The 12,720-nt window shown below is 49.4% G+C and overlaps 1 protein-coding gene across 1 annotated transcript; it reads right to left on the minus strand.

Annotated features, from left to right (window-relative positions):
• Window positions 1-405: 405 nt before the first annotated feature.
• LOC129133690 (serine/threonine-protein kinase PAK 1-like) lies at window positions 406-5,821 on the minus strand. Its single transcript, XM_077172149.1, has 7 exons — window positions 5,763-5,821; window positions 5,028-5,076; window positions 4,154-4,266; window positions 3,383-3,500; window positions 2,599-2,698; window positions 2,025-2,221; window positions 406-666 (listed from the first exon to the last, which is right to left on the minus strand). Exons 1-7 carry the CDS (start codon window positions 5,819-5,821, stop codon window positions 406-408), a joined length of 897 nt encoding a protein of 298 aa, XP_077028264.1.
• Between the last annotated feature and the right edge of the window lie 6,899 nt (window positions 5,822-12,720).

The following is a 12,720-nucleotide window of genomic DNA, read 5'->3' on the forward strand; positions in this document are numbered from 1 at the left end:
AGAGCAGCTCTCCTCTCAGGAAATGAGGAGAGAGGTGGAGTTATTCAGTTTTGTGAAGAACAGGCCTGAAGGAGATTTTACTGTTGCTTTTCAAGACTTCAGAGTGGTTTTGAAGAAAGTGGGGCCAGTTACAATAGGATGTGGGTGAATATTTTTAAACAAAATGGGGATCAAGTCAGAGTAGGTCTAAGAACTTGTTTACTCGGAGCATGGTGCAACCCTGGCACAGCTTGGCCCAAGAGCTTGTAGGTGCCCCATCCCTGGAGCCATTCCAGGTCAAGTGGCAAAGGGCTCTGAGCAACCTGATTTCTTTAAAGATGTCCCTGCTCATTGCAGGACACTTGCACCACAGGACCTTTTACAGGGCCCTGCCAGCCCAGCCCAGTCTAGGATTCCTCACCATTTTCATTTGAAGAGCACCAAGAGTGGAGGTGAGGAGGAAGGGGGCTCATCTGATGCCTTGAACTTGAGTGGAGGAGGAGCCCATCCCTCAGAGCCTGTTTCACCTGCAGCCCCTTCACATTTTACCTGCAGGAGCTCCTTGGCAGACCAGCGCTGCTCCTCATCTGTCTGCAGGCAGCAGCTCAGGAAGTCACGCAGCAAAGCTGAGAGGAGCTTGGGCTGCCGCAGTTTTGGGGTCCCTACTGTGGCTATCAGGCGTCGAGCCTGGAGAAAAAAAAAAACCACGAGGCTCCACCTGCTGCTTTCACATCTCTAAGGCTCTCCCAGATCCCTTTGTTTAACCTCTGTTCTTCAGTGGCAGTTTCTGCCCTTGCAAAGACCCAGAGATGACTTTCCTTTACCAACCAAAAACCCAAACCCCGATGCAGCCACAGCTTTTCCACCATCCCGCAGATCTTGCCTTGGCAGCTGATTTGATTGACTGACCTAGTTAGTGGGAACTACATCAACAAATGCACATTTGCTTCTCTGAGGATTCACACCAGCTTGAGAGGCTTTTTGGAAGCTGTGCTATACAAACTAATTTCAAGGGTTAGTACATGAAAGGCATCTCTGCAGTGCTTGTTGGTCCTTTAAGCACACATGCCATAGAACAAAAGTCATCAAGCTTTTTGTGCTGTTCTTGAAAACAATGGGAATTGGAAGGAAAGAAAGGAAATCCATCAGTTAATCCCCAGAGAAGGAAACAAACATTTACAATCTCATCTTCAACACAGACACATTAAGATGCCTGCACAAATGTATTGGGATGAAAATGCCTGCTTGGCCACACAGGAGCCACCTGCAGCTCTGTCTCTCAGCAGTCTGAAAATTTCAGCTTCCCTCCCATTTTGCAGCAAAAGAAAAACTGTCAGGGTCAGAGGAGGAGAGGTGCCATCCCTGTGGTCACCCTCTGCTCATTTGGCTACTCAAGTCAATACATTAATGGTAGGCCCATCCCAGAAAGTGCCAGGAAACAAGCAGGAGCTTTTGGCTGGCTCTCCACATCACCAGGCTCTGGCTTGGTGATGCAGAGAACGGGCCTTGGGCTAGGAGAGAAACACAGTCACTAAATGCAGTGCAGCAGCACTGCACAAGAAGCAGAAGAGACTCTGTGGCCTTTACACCCTAATGCCCAGGTTTCAGGCATGTTTCCCAGTGAGAAGAAACTGCAGAGGGGGTTAGGTTCCTCTCTAAAGACCACAGTTTTAGAAACTTTGTTGGGTTTGGGTTTCCTTCCTTCATTTATGGAAAGATAACAGCAGTTCTAAGGTGCTTGTTTCCTGTTACTGGGGCCATCTCCACAGACAAAAGAACTGGAACCACTTATAACCCAAGGGAAAGTGTTTCCTGAGAATGGAGTTTGTTTGCATATGGTAAGGCTTGAGTTCGACCACTGATGTATCCAAATCTACAGCAGATGCTGATGTGTTGCAGGGACATTTTTAGGAGGGAAAGTAGTGGAATAGAGGGAAACTTGATGGAAGTAGTTCCAGCAGATGGCGATGGGATTTTGTCCAATGGCACACAGGACATGGGACAGGCGAGAAAGGCAGTGGGATGAGTGAGTATTTGCTCCTTACCGAGGTATGACTTTGGTCCCAGTAAGGAGGTTCTTTTTCTAACATTTCAATCCCCACAATTCCAAAAGACCATATGTCCACTTTGGGGCCATATGGTTGACCTGTCACCACTTCAGGTGCCATCCACCAAGGAGTCCCGGCTACCAAGCACGGTCTGCTCTGCTCAGGGGTGAGCTGAGTAGAGAGGCCAAAATCAGCTGAGGAGAAAGCAAAATACTGGTTTTATTTCAATTCTGTGCAATTAGGAAAACGTACAAAAGAATTCCCCAGTAGAAGTTTGAAAATGTGCTGTTGAATCTCCTGGCATTTTTTACACTGCCTCCAGCAGTGGCTTTTGTTCTTTGGAAACTTTAGACTTGTAGCTCCCTCCCTCTGCAAGGGACACACACAGAGTAAGGCCATCCTTGACTGCTTGTTCCTTGTCCTACCTCTGTGCATGTTGCAACTGTGCCCTCAGCTCACAGCGGGTGTCCCTGCGCTGCCACCAGCACCATTTTTGGGGAGCTGGCAGTCACGCAAAGCAGCCCCAGACCCACATCCCTGGAATGCTGCACATAACCAAGAATATACTGACTCAGCTTGACAGAACCGTCAGTTCTGAGAAGGATGTTGTCGCTCTTCACATCTCGATGGATCACATCGTTTGAATGAAGAAAATCCAGTCCTTGCAGGCACTGAGAGAGAATACAGAAAGAGAAGGGAAAAATGAGTGATGGGATTTCATCACACAAGAAAGGAAACAAAGAATCTAAAAGATTCCCTCTCCAGGGGAATGGGGAGTAATGGCAGAACAGTAATGGCCACTGAGAGGAAGAGCTTGCTGCTCCAACACTTGCAGAGCAGGTCCTTTCTGAGGAAAGGCACGTCAGCTTTTGAAAGAGCAACAGCACCTGCTGTTGTAGGCTGTCCCCTGCAAACCAGCCAGAATGACTGCTGCTGCAGTGCATGTGCTCAGAAGCAAAGAGCATTTGGGCTGCACTCCTATCCTTTTTAGCTGAGGACTGAGAGAAATGAGTCTCTCTTTTTTCTTTGCTGTTTGTTTCAAATCCTGCCACCAGCACCTTTGCTTTTACAGGCAAGGAATGCAGTGAAGACAGGCAAAAGTTTAGCGAGGCAAGATGGAGAACAGCAAATACAAGAGACAGAGCGAGAGTACAACAGCAGGAGATAAGAGTACTGGCACTGAGTACAGGGAGTGCAGGGGCACTGGCAGGCCTTTCACTTGAGGTGCTTTTACTTGCCCATAGCATACCAGCAACACAGAAACAAAGCTTGGAACAGGAAATCACTCCTGTTCTGAGCCCCTGTTCCCAGACAATCCTGCCCAAGCCCTCAGAAGCACAGATGGGATTGCTGACCTCCCGACTGATGGCTGCAATGTGGTCTTCAGACAGGCAGGTCTTGTGGATGACATCACTGAGGGCGCCTCCATCCATGTACTCCATAACCAGCCAGAGTTCCTCACCCAGAAGGTAGCTGAAAGAAGGAAACAAGGGCATGGAGATAAACAAGCATGGTTAGCTTGACTTTTTGCCTCCAGGTTTCTTGTTTCCAGGTGCCTTTGTGACTAAGACAGAATCAAAGGAATAGACAATCTGCAGTCTGTGCAGTTCTGGAGGAGAAAGACACAGCTGTGAAAAAGAAATCTTAGATGGCCAGCAAGTGAAAAATGCAGTTTAGTAACAGCCCAGGTAAAAACCTGTCAGGCATGGTGTTTCTGGAAATAAGCACCTCGTCTTCCTGGCATGCACAGCAATGGCACAGCAATGGCAAAGAGGGGCAACAATCTAAGGGAAATCCACTTTAGGATGGTCCATCAGCATTTAAGAAACTTGAAAAAATCAATCCTGAAAAAATGTGGAGGCAGTGTACTTTGAGGCTATTGACTTAGGAAGATACAGTTGATCCAGGTTTTGAATAAGTTTGGAATAATTTTCAAACGATGAGTGGCAGGGAAAACTCATGCAGACAAGATGCACTCTCTTCTCATCCATTGGAGATGAGTAGAGAAATATGAATAAATAAAAATTAACAGCTCTACTTTCTGCCACTAATCAAAGTGGGGTTTTAACCTCTCATGTTTGCTGTATGTAAATGCCCATTGATGGGATAAGACCATGACCTCTCACCTGTCTAAATAATTCACAACACTGGAACTCCTATACCTCTTCATGATCACGATTTCATTAACAGTTAGTTCCTTCCTCCCCAGTCCTTGGAGATTTATTTTCTTTATGGCCACCTAAAATGACATTGAAAATCAGTAACTCGAGAAGTTGGTGGCACGAGACCACAATGCACATGGAGCAAGTGATTTTGCAATGACACAGCTGAGCTGTGCCAAACTGCCTTGTGATGAGGCACTGCAGTCATGAGGAACTGACATTCCAACAGCCCATTTCTCTGCTCCCTTGGGGGCCAGTTACAGCACACGTGGGGCCACTGACATTTTGCCTTGACCACTTGGTAACAGTGGTGTCTCAGCTATCACCGGCAAACCTCTGACCACACTCTCTGCTGCTTTGGATGGGATTCAGAAGAAGTAATCCATGCCTTAATACTCTGTGGATACATCTTGGCCTATGGGCAGGGCTTTTAGGGCACCTTACAGATCTCTCCCTACGTGCAGTTCCCAAGTGCTGCACTGCAGGTGGCTAAGGAACTACCAGGAACTTTCAGATGTATTTGCTGGCAGCCAGAAATGAGAATTCAGGACTCTGAAGCTGTAGCCCCAAAGAGCAGTGAGGTGCTCAAAGGCACCACCTTTGTTTTAGCAATGGAGAGCGAGCGAGCGCGTCCTTCTCTGAAAGGAACCGCTGCCCTCTGTGCCTTCCTTCCGGCAGCTGAGGAGGACAAAGTCCCAAATGTATTTTGCAGGCTGGCAGCAGTCTGTGCTTCTTGTGCCTTCTCAGCACAGCTCTACCCAAAGCTCCAGCCACAGCTCACACCAGAGGGGAAAGCCCCTCAAGAGCAGCAGAGTTTGCAGGGCCTGTTGACATTTACCTCTCCTCCTGTGGCATTGTTGAGTGCTCTGACCACATGTCCAAAACCCCTAGAAACAAAACAGAAGCAGAGAAAGGAGAAGCTGTTTAGCTCCTAGAGTGAAAGCCAGCCCACACAGGAGATCTCTGCTGGAAGTGTCAAAACCTGCAGAGGATGCAGAGGGCTCTGCCAGAAGGCAGATGATGCATTTTCCTCTCAAGTGCATGGGCACTGAGCCTGTTCCTGAAGCACTGGGGTTCAACTTCTAAAGGGAGTTTAGTCTTTCCTCTTGGGTTTCACTTTCTAAACTGTGTGGTTCCTATCCTGACCACAGAGACTTTCCTTCTGCAAACCAGGGGAAAGAAATGTTCCTGGCAACTGTTATCTTAAAGCTTTGATGGGGGTAGGTTGCTCTTTCAGGCAAGCAAGTTTCTTCTTTTTTCATTGGTGTGCCAGTATGATTTTGAGACATCCAAAAATGCTAAAGAAATTAACACAGAGCTGTCCCACACTTGAGAGACAAGGAGATCTTCCAGGTCCTGTTCCTTGATGGAGGCAAGACCTTGGCAACATGGAGATGTCGCTAACAATGCCTTCTGAGCCCACTCACAAATTCTGAGCAGCACTGAGAGATGGGACAATCTATCCCCAGTGTGTGAACATCTTTGCAGCTTGCCTGACTTCACGCAAGATAGACATTCCACCAGAAAAACACCTGGCCCATGGTTGTGCAGGAGTAACTGCGGTTGGACTCACCCGCTGCCAATATGTTCCAGTTCAGTGTATTTCATCATGGGATTTTCCTGGTTGACCATTCTCCCTAAGGGAAATAAAATGCAGGATGCTAACTTGAAAGCAGAGATCGCAGCTTTCAGGAGATATAAAAGGCAGCCCCACTCTCTGGGGCTCTGAGCCCTTTGTGCTCAGCTGGGTAACAACAACCACAACAGCAACAGCAACAGGATAGGCAGCCCTGCAGTACAGATGGCTGGCACAGAGACTGATTTTGTACAGTCCTTTGAAGAGTTCTCTTGACAGGAAACAAAGCAAAGGGAGATGCATTTCCAGGAGAGAAGGAAATCTTCTCCACCTTTCAGCAATTTGCCAAAAGAATTCCTTCCCATTTGTAAACCAGAGCAGCTCATGCTATAATCGATTCCGACAGGACTTTCAGCATCAGGACCCTCACCTCTTTATGAGCAGGCTGAGCTCAAAGATGCCCCTCTCCCAGCTAAGGAAGGCTCCAGCCTCTGCAGTCCCTCCAGCCCTCAGGGACAGGGTAGCTAGCACAAGAAGGCTGGCAAAGCCCAAGCATGAGCACTGACAGGCACTGATGGGAAGAAGCCAGAGTGAGCCTGAGCCCCTTACAAGCTGTTGCCCCCATTCAGGACACAACAGGATGGGCTTTGAGATCAGCCCCACCGAGGCACAGATCAATGCCCTTTTGGTCCCAACAGGTGATGGTAGACACAGAATCCACCGGGCTCTGGTCTCAGCCCCACCAGGTCTTATCTGAGAGCACAGCAATGGCAGCTGTTCCGGGCAAGAAGCAGATTCATTGGGTTGTGCTGCAGAATCACAAAGGACTTGATATGTTTTCCTAGGGACTGATCTGAGTAGGGCTTGGGCCAATGGCTAGGATTCTAACAGTCATGGGAAAGAGTGGGAATCGGGTATGGAAAAATACCCATGGATCTAAAGAATATACCATGGCTGGGCTGGAGGCTCTCTCCTGAGAAATGCCTGCAGTACAGTTTTATCTGATCATGCCACTTGGATGTGTCTCTTGGACACATCTTGATAAGCGTAAAACTAGAAGATTAAATAAAAGTTGTTCTAAAAGTATTGCTTTTTTCTTTGGGGGCACATGGAAAACACCTCGTGCTCTCTATTTGTCCTGTAACCTGATGTTCTTTCAAAGTAGTTCTCTTTGACAAAAAGATAGCATTCTCATGAAAATATAATGCAGATGCAGTAGTGGTAACAGTAACAGTCATAAAAATGCCATCAGTAAGATGTGGGGCAGAAGGGCTCTTTCAGGATGGAGAAAAACCAACTCCACCAAAAAAAACCCCACAAACCATCAACCAAAAAAACCCAAAACACAACAAAAAACCCCACAGAAACAAAAAACCAAAAGGCCCCTACAAAAAATAAACACAAAAACACCCCCCCCCCCCCCAAAAAAAAAAAAATCCCCAACCAAAAAGACAAAACTCCAAAAGCAGTCCATTTCTGTGAAGTGTTTTTGCTCTGATGACTGGTTGGAAGTCAGGAGTCTAAGGAGAATTTAGGAAGCTAAAAATTCTGTTTAGTGTGGCCACTAGCACACAGGATTTGCCTAGATCATTTGCTAGGTCACAGCCTTCTGCTGATCCAAGAACAATCCTTGCTTCAGCCTTTAGCGAAGAGGGAAGCTCAGGCAAACCCAAGCCAGTCCAAGGTGCCCTCAGAGGCAGCAGGAACACCCAGAGCGCTCTCTCGCTGCCTCGGAGCACAGCACTTCCTCTGGGGAGTCCTAAATGGCCCTGTGACACCAAACTCAGGAAGAGCATCTGGTATAGCTCTGCTGACACCTGCACACAACACACTGTCCCTCAGACAAGAAATCCCCCAGACATACCCAGCATCTCCAGGTACTTCTCCTCAGTCTCCTGTTCCAGGGAGATGAAGGAACTGCCCCAGCTTGAGCTTCCAGGTTTGACAGAAAGGCTTCCTCGAGATGATGCTGCTGCGGCAGCAGGTTCAGAGCCCAGGATGTGCTGCACTTGGAGCATTTCTGGTGGGCACTGTTCCTGTGCCTCACTCCAAACTTGGGGCTCTTCATTGCCAGACATTCGCTGGAAGTCTTCGCAGGCTGCCCGGTGAGACGTCAACACTCGCACCTCAAGTCAAACAGAACAAAGCAGTCAGACACTACAGCTTGTCCCTGTCAGCCAGGAGTCATCAACTGTGAGGAAAGGCAAAGAACAGACTGACAAGGGATATAGACAGCTTGTTCCAATCCTCCAGCTGGGTCACCACATTCCACTGTAAAAACACCTCAAGAAACAAGGAGAGCAGGAACAGGCCAGCAGGAATCAACTTGGATGACTGCTGGCCAAAAGGCCAAAGGACAAGTTTCACTGTCCAGGGCAGCAGTTGAGATTCAGCACACCAGGAAATGTCCTTCAGAGTGACTGTGATACACACTACAGCAGGATCAGAGGCATCACCCCACTCCCTGCTGCTCTGAGTGGAAAGGCAAGAAGGGCAGAAACCACCCGCTTGGTGACTGCAGTGACTGCATCCCTCTTTCACTCACTTCTAGAGCCTGAGGGAGGCGATTAAGTTTCTCTCTGATGATTTTCATTTCTTCCTCCAGCCTCTTCTCCCTTACCTTGTTGCTCGCCTCAGAGTCCTGCAGCTCTGCCTGCACGTGTCCCTTGATAGACTGTAAAGGAGAAGGGAGAGGATATTTCATGAGTGGAGTGCCTGCCACTCTTTCACTCACCTGGTTTTGTTGATCGCTCCTCTGCTGATGGAGATTATCCTCTTGAATTCTACTCATGTCTTCCTTGTTCCTCCTCTTCACTGCCATGATGGCACTCTGAGCTTCGGGCAGCTCTGCTTGTGGCTCTGCTTTGATGTTCTGTACACACAAATGCAGAGCAAGTGACTGGGAGCTGCCATCAGACTCAGCTTTTTTCGTCTTGCAGCCTCAAAATCACATTTATTCAGCCCCTTCTTTCTGCTTCCCTCCTCTGCTTCCATTGCAAACCTCCTGTCCCAGGGCTGATCTCTGCAGATTCCAAGGCTCTGTCCTTTCAGTGCCTGTGGGACTCCTGGCCTCCTCAGTCCCACAAGCTCTGGTTTATGCCCCTTTTCCTGCCCTTCCCTCTATCCCCTGGCCAGTCAGGCTTACCTGGCCATTCTCCTGTGGCTCTTCCACCTGCTGCCTGAGCTGCTCTTCCTGCTCTCGCGCTGGGAACAGCTCTCCCTGAGTCTGCCATGGCATCTCTGATGAAGCAATCTGCTCCTGCCCTTTCTCTAGAAGGACCTGCACAGAAAGCAAGAGAAGATGGGTTTCAACTTCCCACGTGACCTTTGTGGGCCAAGACTCAAAGACTGCTGGGCTCACACGTTCCCAAAGCACTGTGCTGCTGCTCTCCTGGGTCATTCTCTGTTTGAGGGGAGGCACAGATTCCAAAGTGACCCTGGCCCTACAATCAGGGGCCATCTGGGACTGAAGCTCCAACAGCCTCTCAGGCAGCTGACAGGGAAGGTGTGGCATTTCTCAAGGGTCTGCTGAGGGCCTCCCTCTGCTTCTGCCATGTCCTGTTTGTCTTTCAGTAGTGACTGACACCCCACCCTCTCCCACAGCTCCATCCTGGCTCTGCAGGTGGCTTCCTGGGTGAGCTCAGATCTTGTGAGAGACACTTCTGCAGTTCAAGTTCATTTCAGGCCTGCACCAGCATTCCTGCATACCTGACATCTATACTCTTGTAAGAAATCCTGGTCATTCAGGAGATAAGAATGTGTGCAAAGATCTTTGATGGAGGTCACAGAGCCTCTATGGCCACCTCAGTATGTGGAAGAGGACCAAGGTGTTTCTTCTCCCTCTTTTGTCAGCTGAGAATTCTGACCAGCAGAAACAGAGACTCTCCTAAGGCCCCATTAACGAATGCACTTACACAGCCCTGGGGATGCCAGTGAAGGAAACCATGTGTCACGTATGGCATGGCATGTATGACCAGAGTCACCAAACACCACCTAAACATGGAATTGTTCCACCTCTTTAGGACAGGCAGAAATCTACAAATTAACTGAGGACTTGAGGGCACAAGAGGCTGGAGGAGGAAAACAACTCTAAAGGGAAAAACCAACATATCTGGAGGGGGAAACATCTCTGCCTGCTCAGAATCGGTCAAGGGAACATGTCTCTAATCCTCTCCTGAGAGGGATGAATTAGGTGACCTTTACACCTCCAACTGCTTTGGACCAGAGCCAGGAAAATTCAATTATGGAAATGTTACAGAAATAGATAGATAGGTAGGAATACAGGCAGATAGATCTCACTACTATAACCTCCCTTTACTGTCCTCTCTGTTGCTGCACACATCAAAACTTGGTAGCCAGTGCCCCGAACACTCCCGCTCTCCTGAGATTGCTCCCTGTTGCTTCAGAAAAGCACACTCTTGGGGAATTTGGAGTGTGTAGGTCCTTATGGAAAGAGATCAGACCCAGAGAATTGCACTGGGAACTGCACTCTTTATGCGTCTGTGCTTGGGTAAGTTCTCTTGGACTCAAGCACACTGATGGTGCTAAAGTGGCTGGAAACAGAAATAAAGCCCAGCAACTCCCCACAAGTGCTATGATCTCTGAGGAGCAGCTGGAATGCAAGGGCATTGACCTCCTGCTAAATTCCCGAACACAACACACACTGATTCCCTGGACTGTAGAAAGTCACAGGCACTGCGAAACTCAAAGTAATCTTTAAGGCCATGCATGAAGGCCTAGAAACACAAAAGCTCCACCTGGATCAAGGTGCAAACAGGGTGCAGAATGCCTTCAAGAGTTTGATAAGAGCAGGAAAGATGGTGCAGAAGCATCCCTGCTTGCTGGAAAAAGAGAAAATGAATAGGCCTTCACCTCCTAGGAAACCAACAAACCACAAGTTGGGAAGTGTCAGCTACTCCGGTGTCTAAAGCCCTTGGATGCAGGGGGGATGAATTTTGGTGTGAACCAGCCCTTGTGCTGAGCACTGTCATGCAGGGAATGATGAAAGTTTGCCTGAAGGTCCCTCAAGAGCATCCCACTGTCCAGGCTAAAGCTCCCTCAAAACCTCCTCACTGGCCTTGTGCTGCAACGCCTTGCCCAGCTCCCCTGTCCTTCTGTGCACGCGCTGCAGCCCCTCAAGGACTTTCTGCTGCCCAGGGGCCCACAAGTGCACCCAGCACTGCAGCTGGGGCCGCAGCGCTGCCCAGCACAGGGCCACGCTCACTGCCCTGCTCCTGCTGCCCCACTGCTGCTGACACAGGCCACCATGCCCTGGGCCTTCTTGGCCATCTGGCCACACGCTGCCTCATCATCAGTGGCTCAAGGCCAGCAGCAACCCTGGCTCCTTTTGGCCCACGCAGCTCCCCAGCCACAAAGGTGCTCATTTCACTTCAGATACAGCAGGCACCGTTGTACGATGGCCTTCCTGTTCTGAGCAACACAAGACAGCAGTCAAGGACTTGCAGCTTCACCCCCACTCTGGGCTCCAATGCACTTGCCAAAACTGCAGACTTCATCACTACACAGATCAGTAGAAACTTAGCCCTTCTGCTCTTTGCACCTTCTCAAAAGCCAAAAGGCAGTTGGGCCAGCAGTGATTTTACAAGTGAAGAACGACTCAAGAAAACTGCAGAACACTTCCACAAGCCAAACACAACTTTCCAAAAAGGGAAAAGCAAGCAACAAAGCCTTTTGACCTCCAGCACTACCACGTGAGCCCTTGGCCATTACACCGCAGAAGCCCAGAGATGGAGCTTCCCTGAGCCAAGCAGCCAGAAGCTCCGCCGGAGCTGCAAGTTTAACACTGGCCCAACAGGACAGGTCAAAGGCCAATTTCTAGCTCTCACTGCCTGCAGGAAACGGCTACGTCCTGCAGGACTCCAGCACTCAGCATCCTGGGCCAGACACAGCAAGTGCTGGCAGCTCAGAAAGTTGCACCTCTGCCTTGCACTAAAGATGGCGCCTCCCACAACGGGCACTTACTCTCTTGGAATGATGAGGACGTTCTGGTGTGACCACGGCTGAACAAAGGCGGTGGTCATCTTTCTCATTTTCCTCCTCTCTGGCTTCTTCTGCAATAGGAGAGAGAGCCAGGGGAAAGATGGCTCTTGCTCTTCTCACCTGTGGCAAAGAGAGAATCATAGGGACAGGCCGTTACCTAATGCTTATAACCCCATTTCTCTTACTATCAACAGCCACATCTTCTTAGGAGAAATCATCAACTTTGTTAGCAATGGCATTCAAAGTCACTCCAACCAGACTGAAATGGGCACATTCAATAGAAGAGTATAAGGCTATGAATTCGATATTCCTCCCTGGCTGCCATTTGCAAGCAAGGTTGTCTCTGCAAAAGGCAGCTTTTGGTTCTTGAAAGCTCGGAAATGGAAAAGTAGGAAAGAGCCAGCAAGGCCTTTGCTACTGCTGCAGTAGACAAGGAAAACCAGAAAGGGTTCAGAATCCCTCCCAGTGCCTATAAGCACAGGAAAGTTTGCGCAGAAGCATCCTTGCTTGCTGGAAAAAGACAAAATGAACAGGCCTTCACCTCCTAGGAAACCCACAAGCCACAAGTTGGGAAGTGTCAGCGACTCCAGTGTCTAAAGCCCTTGGATGCAGTGATGGCATGTTTGGCAGGGAAACAGCCCTTGTGCTGAGCACTGTCATGCAGGGATTGATGGAAGTTTGCCTGAAGGACCCTCAAGAGCCTCCCATTGTCCAGACTAAAGCTCCCTCAGCACCTCCTCCCTGGCCTTGTGCTGCACCCCCTTGCCCAGCTCCCAGTCCTTCTGTGCACACGCTGCAGCCCCTCAAGGACTTTCTGCTGCCCAGGGGCCCACAAGTGCACCCAGCACTGCAGCTGTGGCCGCAGCGCTGCCCAGCACAGGGCCACGCTCCCTGCCCTGCTCCTGCTGCCCCACTGCTGCTGACACAGGCCACCATGCCCTGGGCCTTCTTGGCC

This window comes from Agelaius phoeniceus, chromosome Z (genome assembly GCF_051311805.1).
Source record: "Agelaius phoeniceus isolate bAgePho1 chromosome Z, bAgePho1.hap1, whole genome shotgun sequence".
Lineage (NCBI taxonomy): Eukaryota > Metazoa > Chordata > Aves > Passeriformes > Icteridae > Agelaius > Agelaius phoeniceus.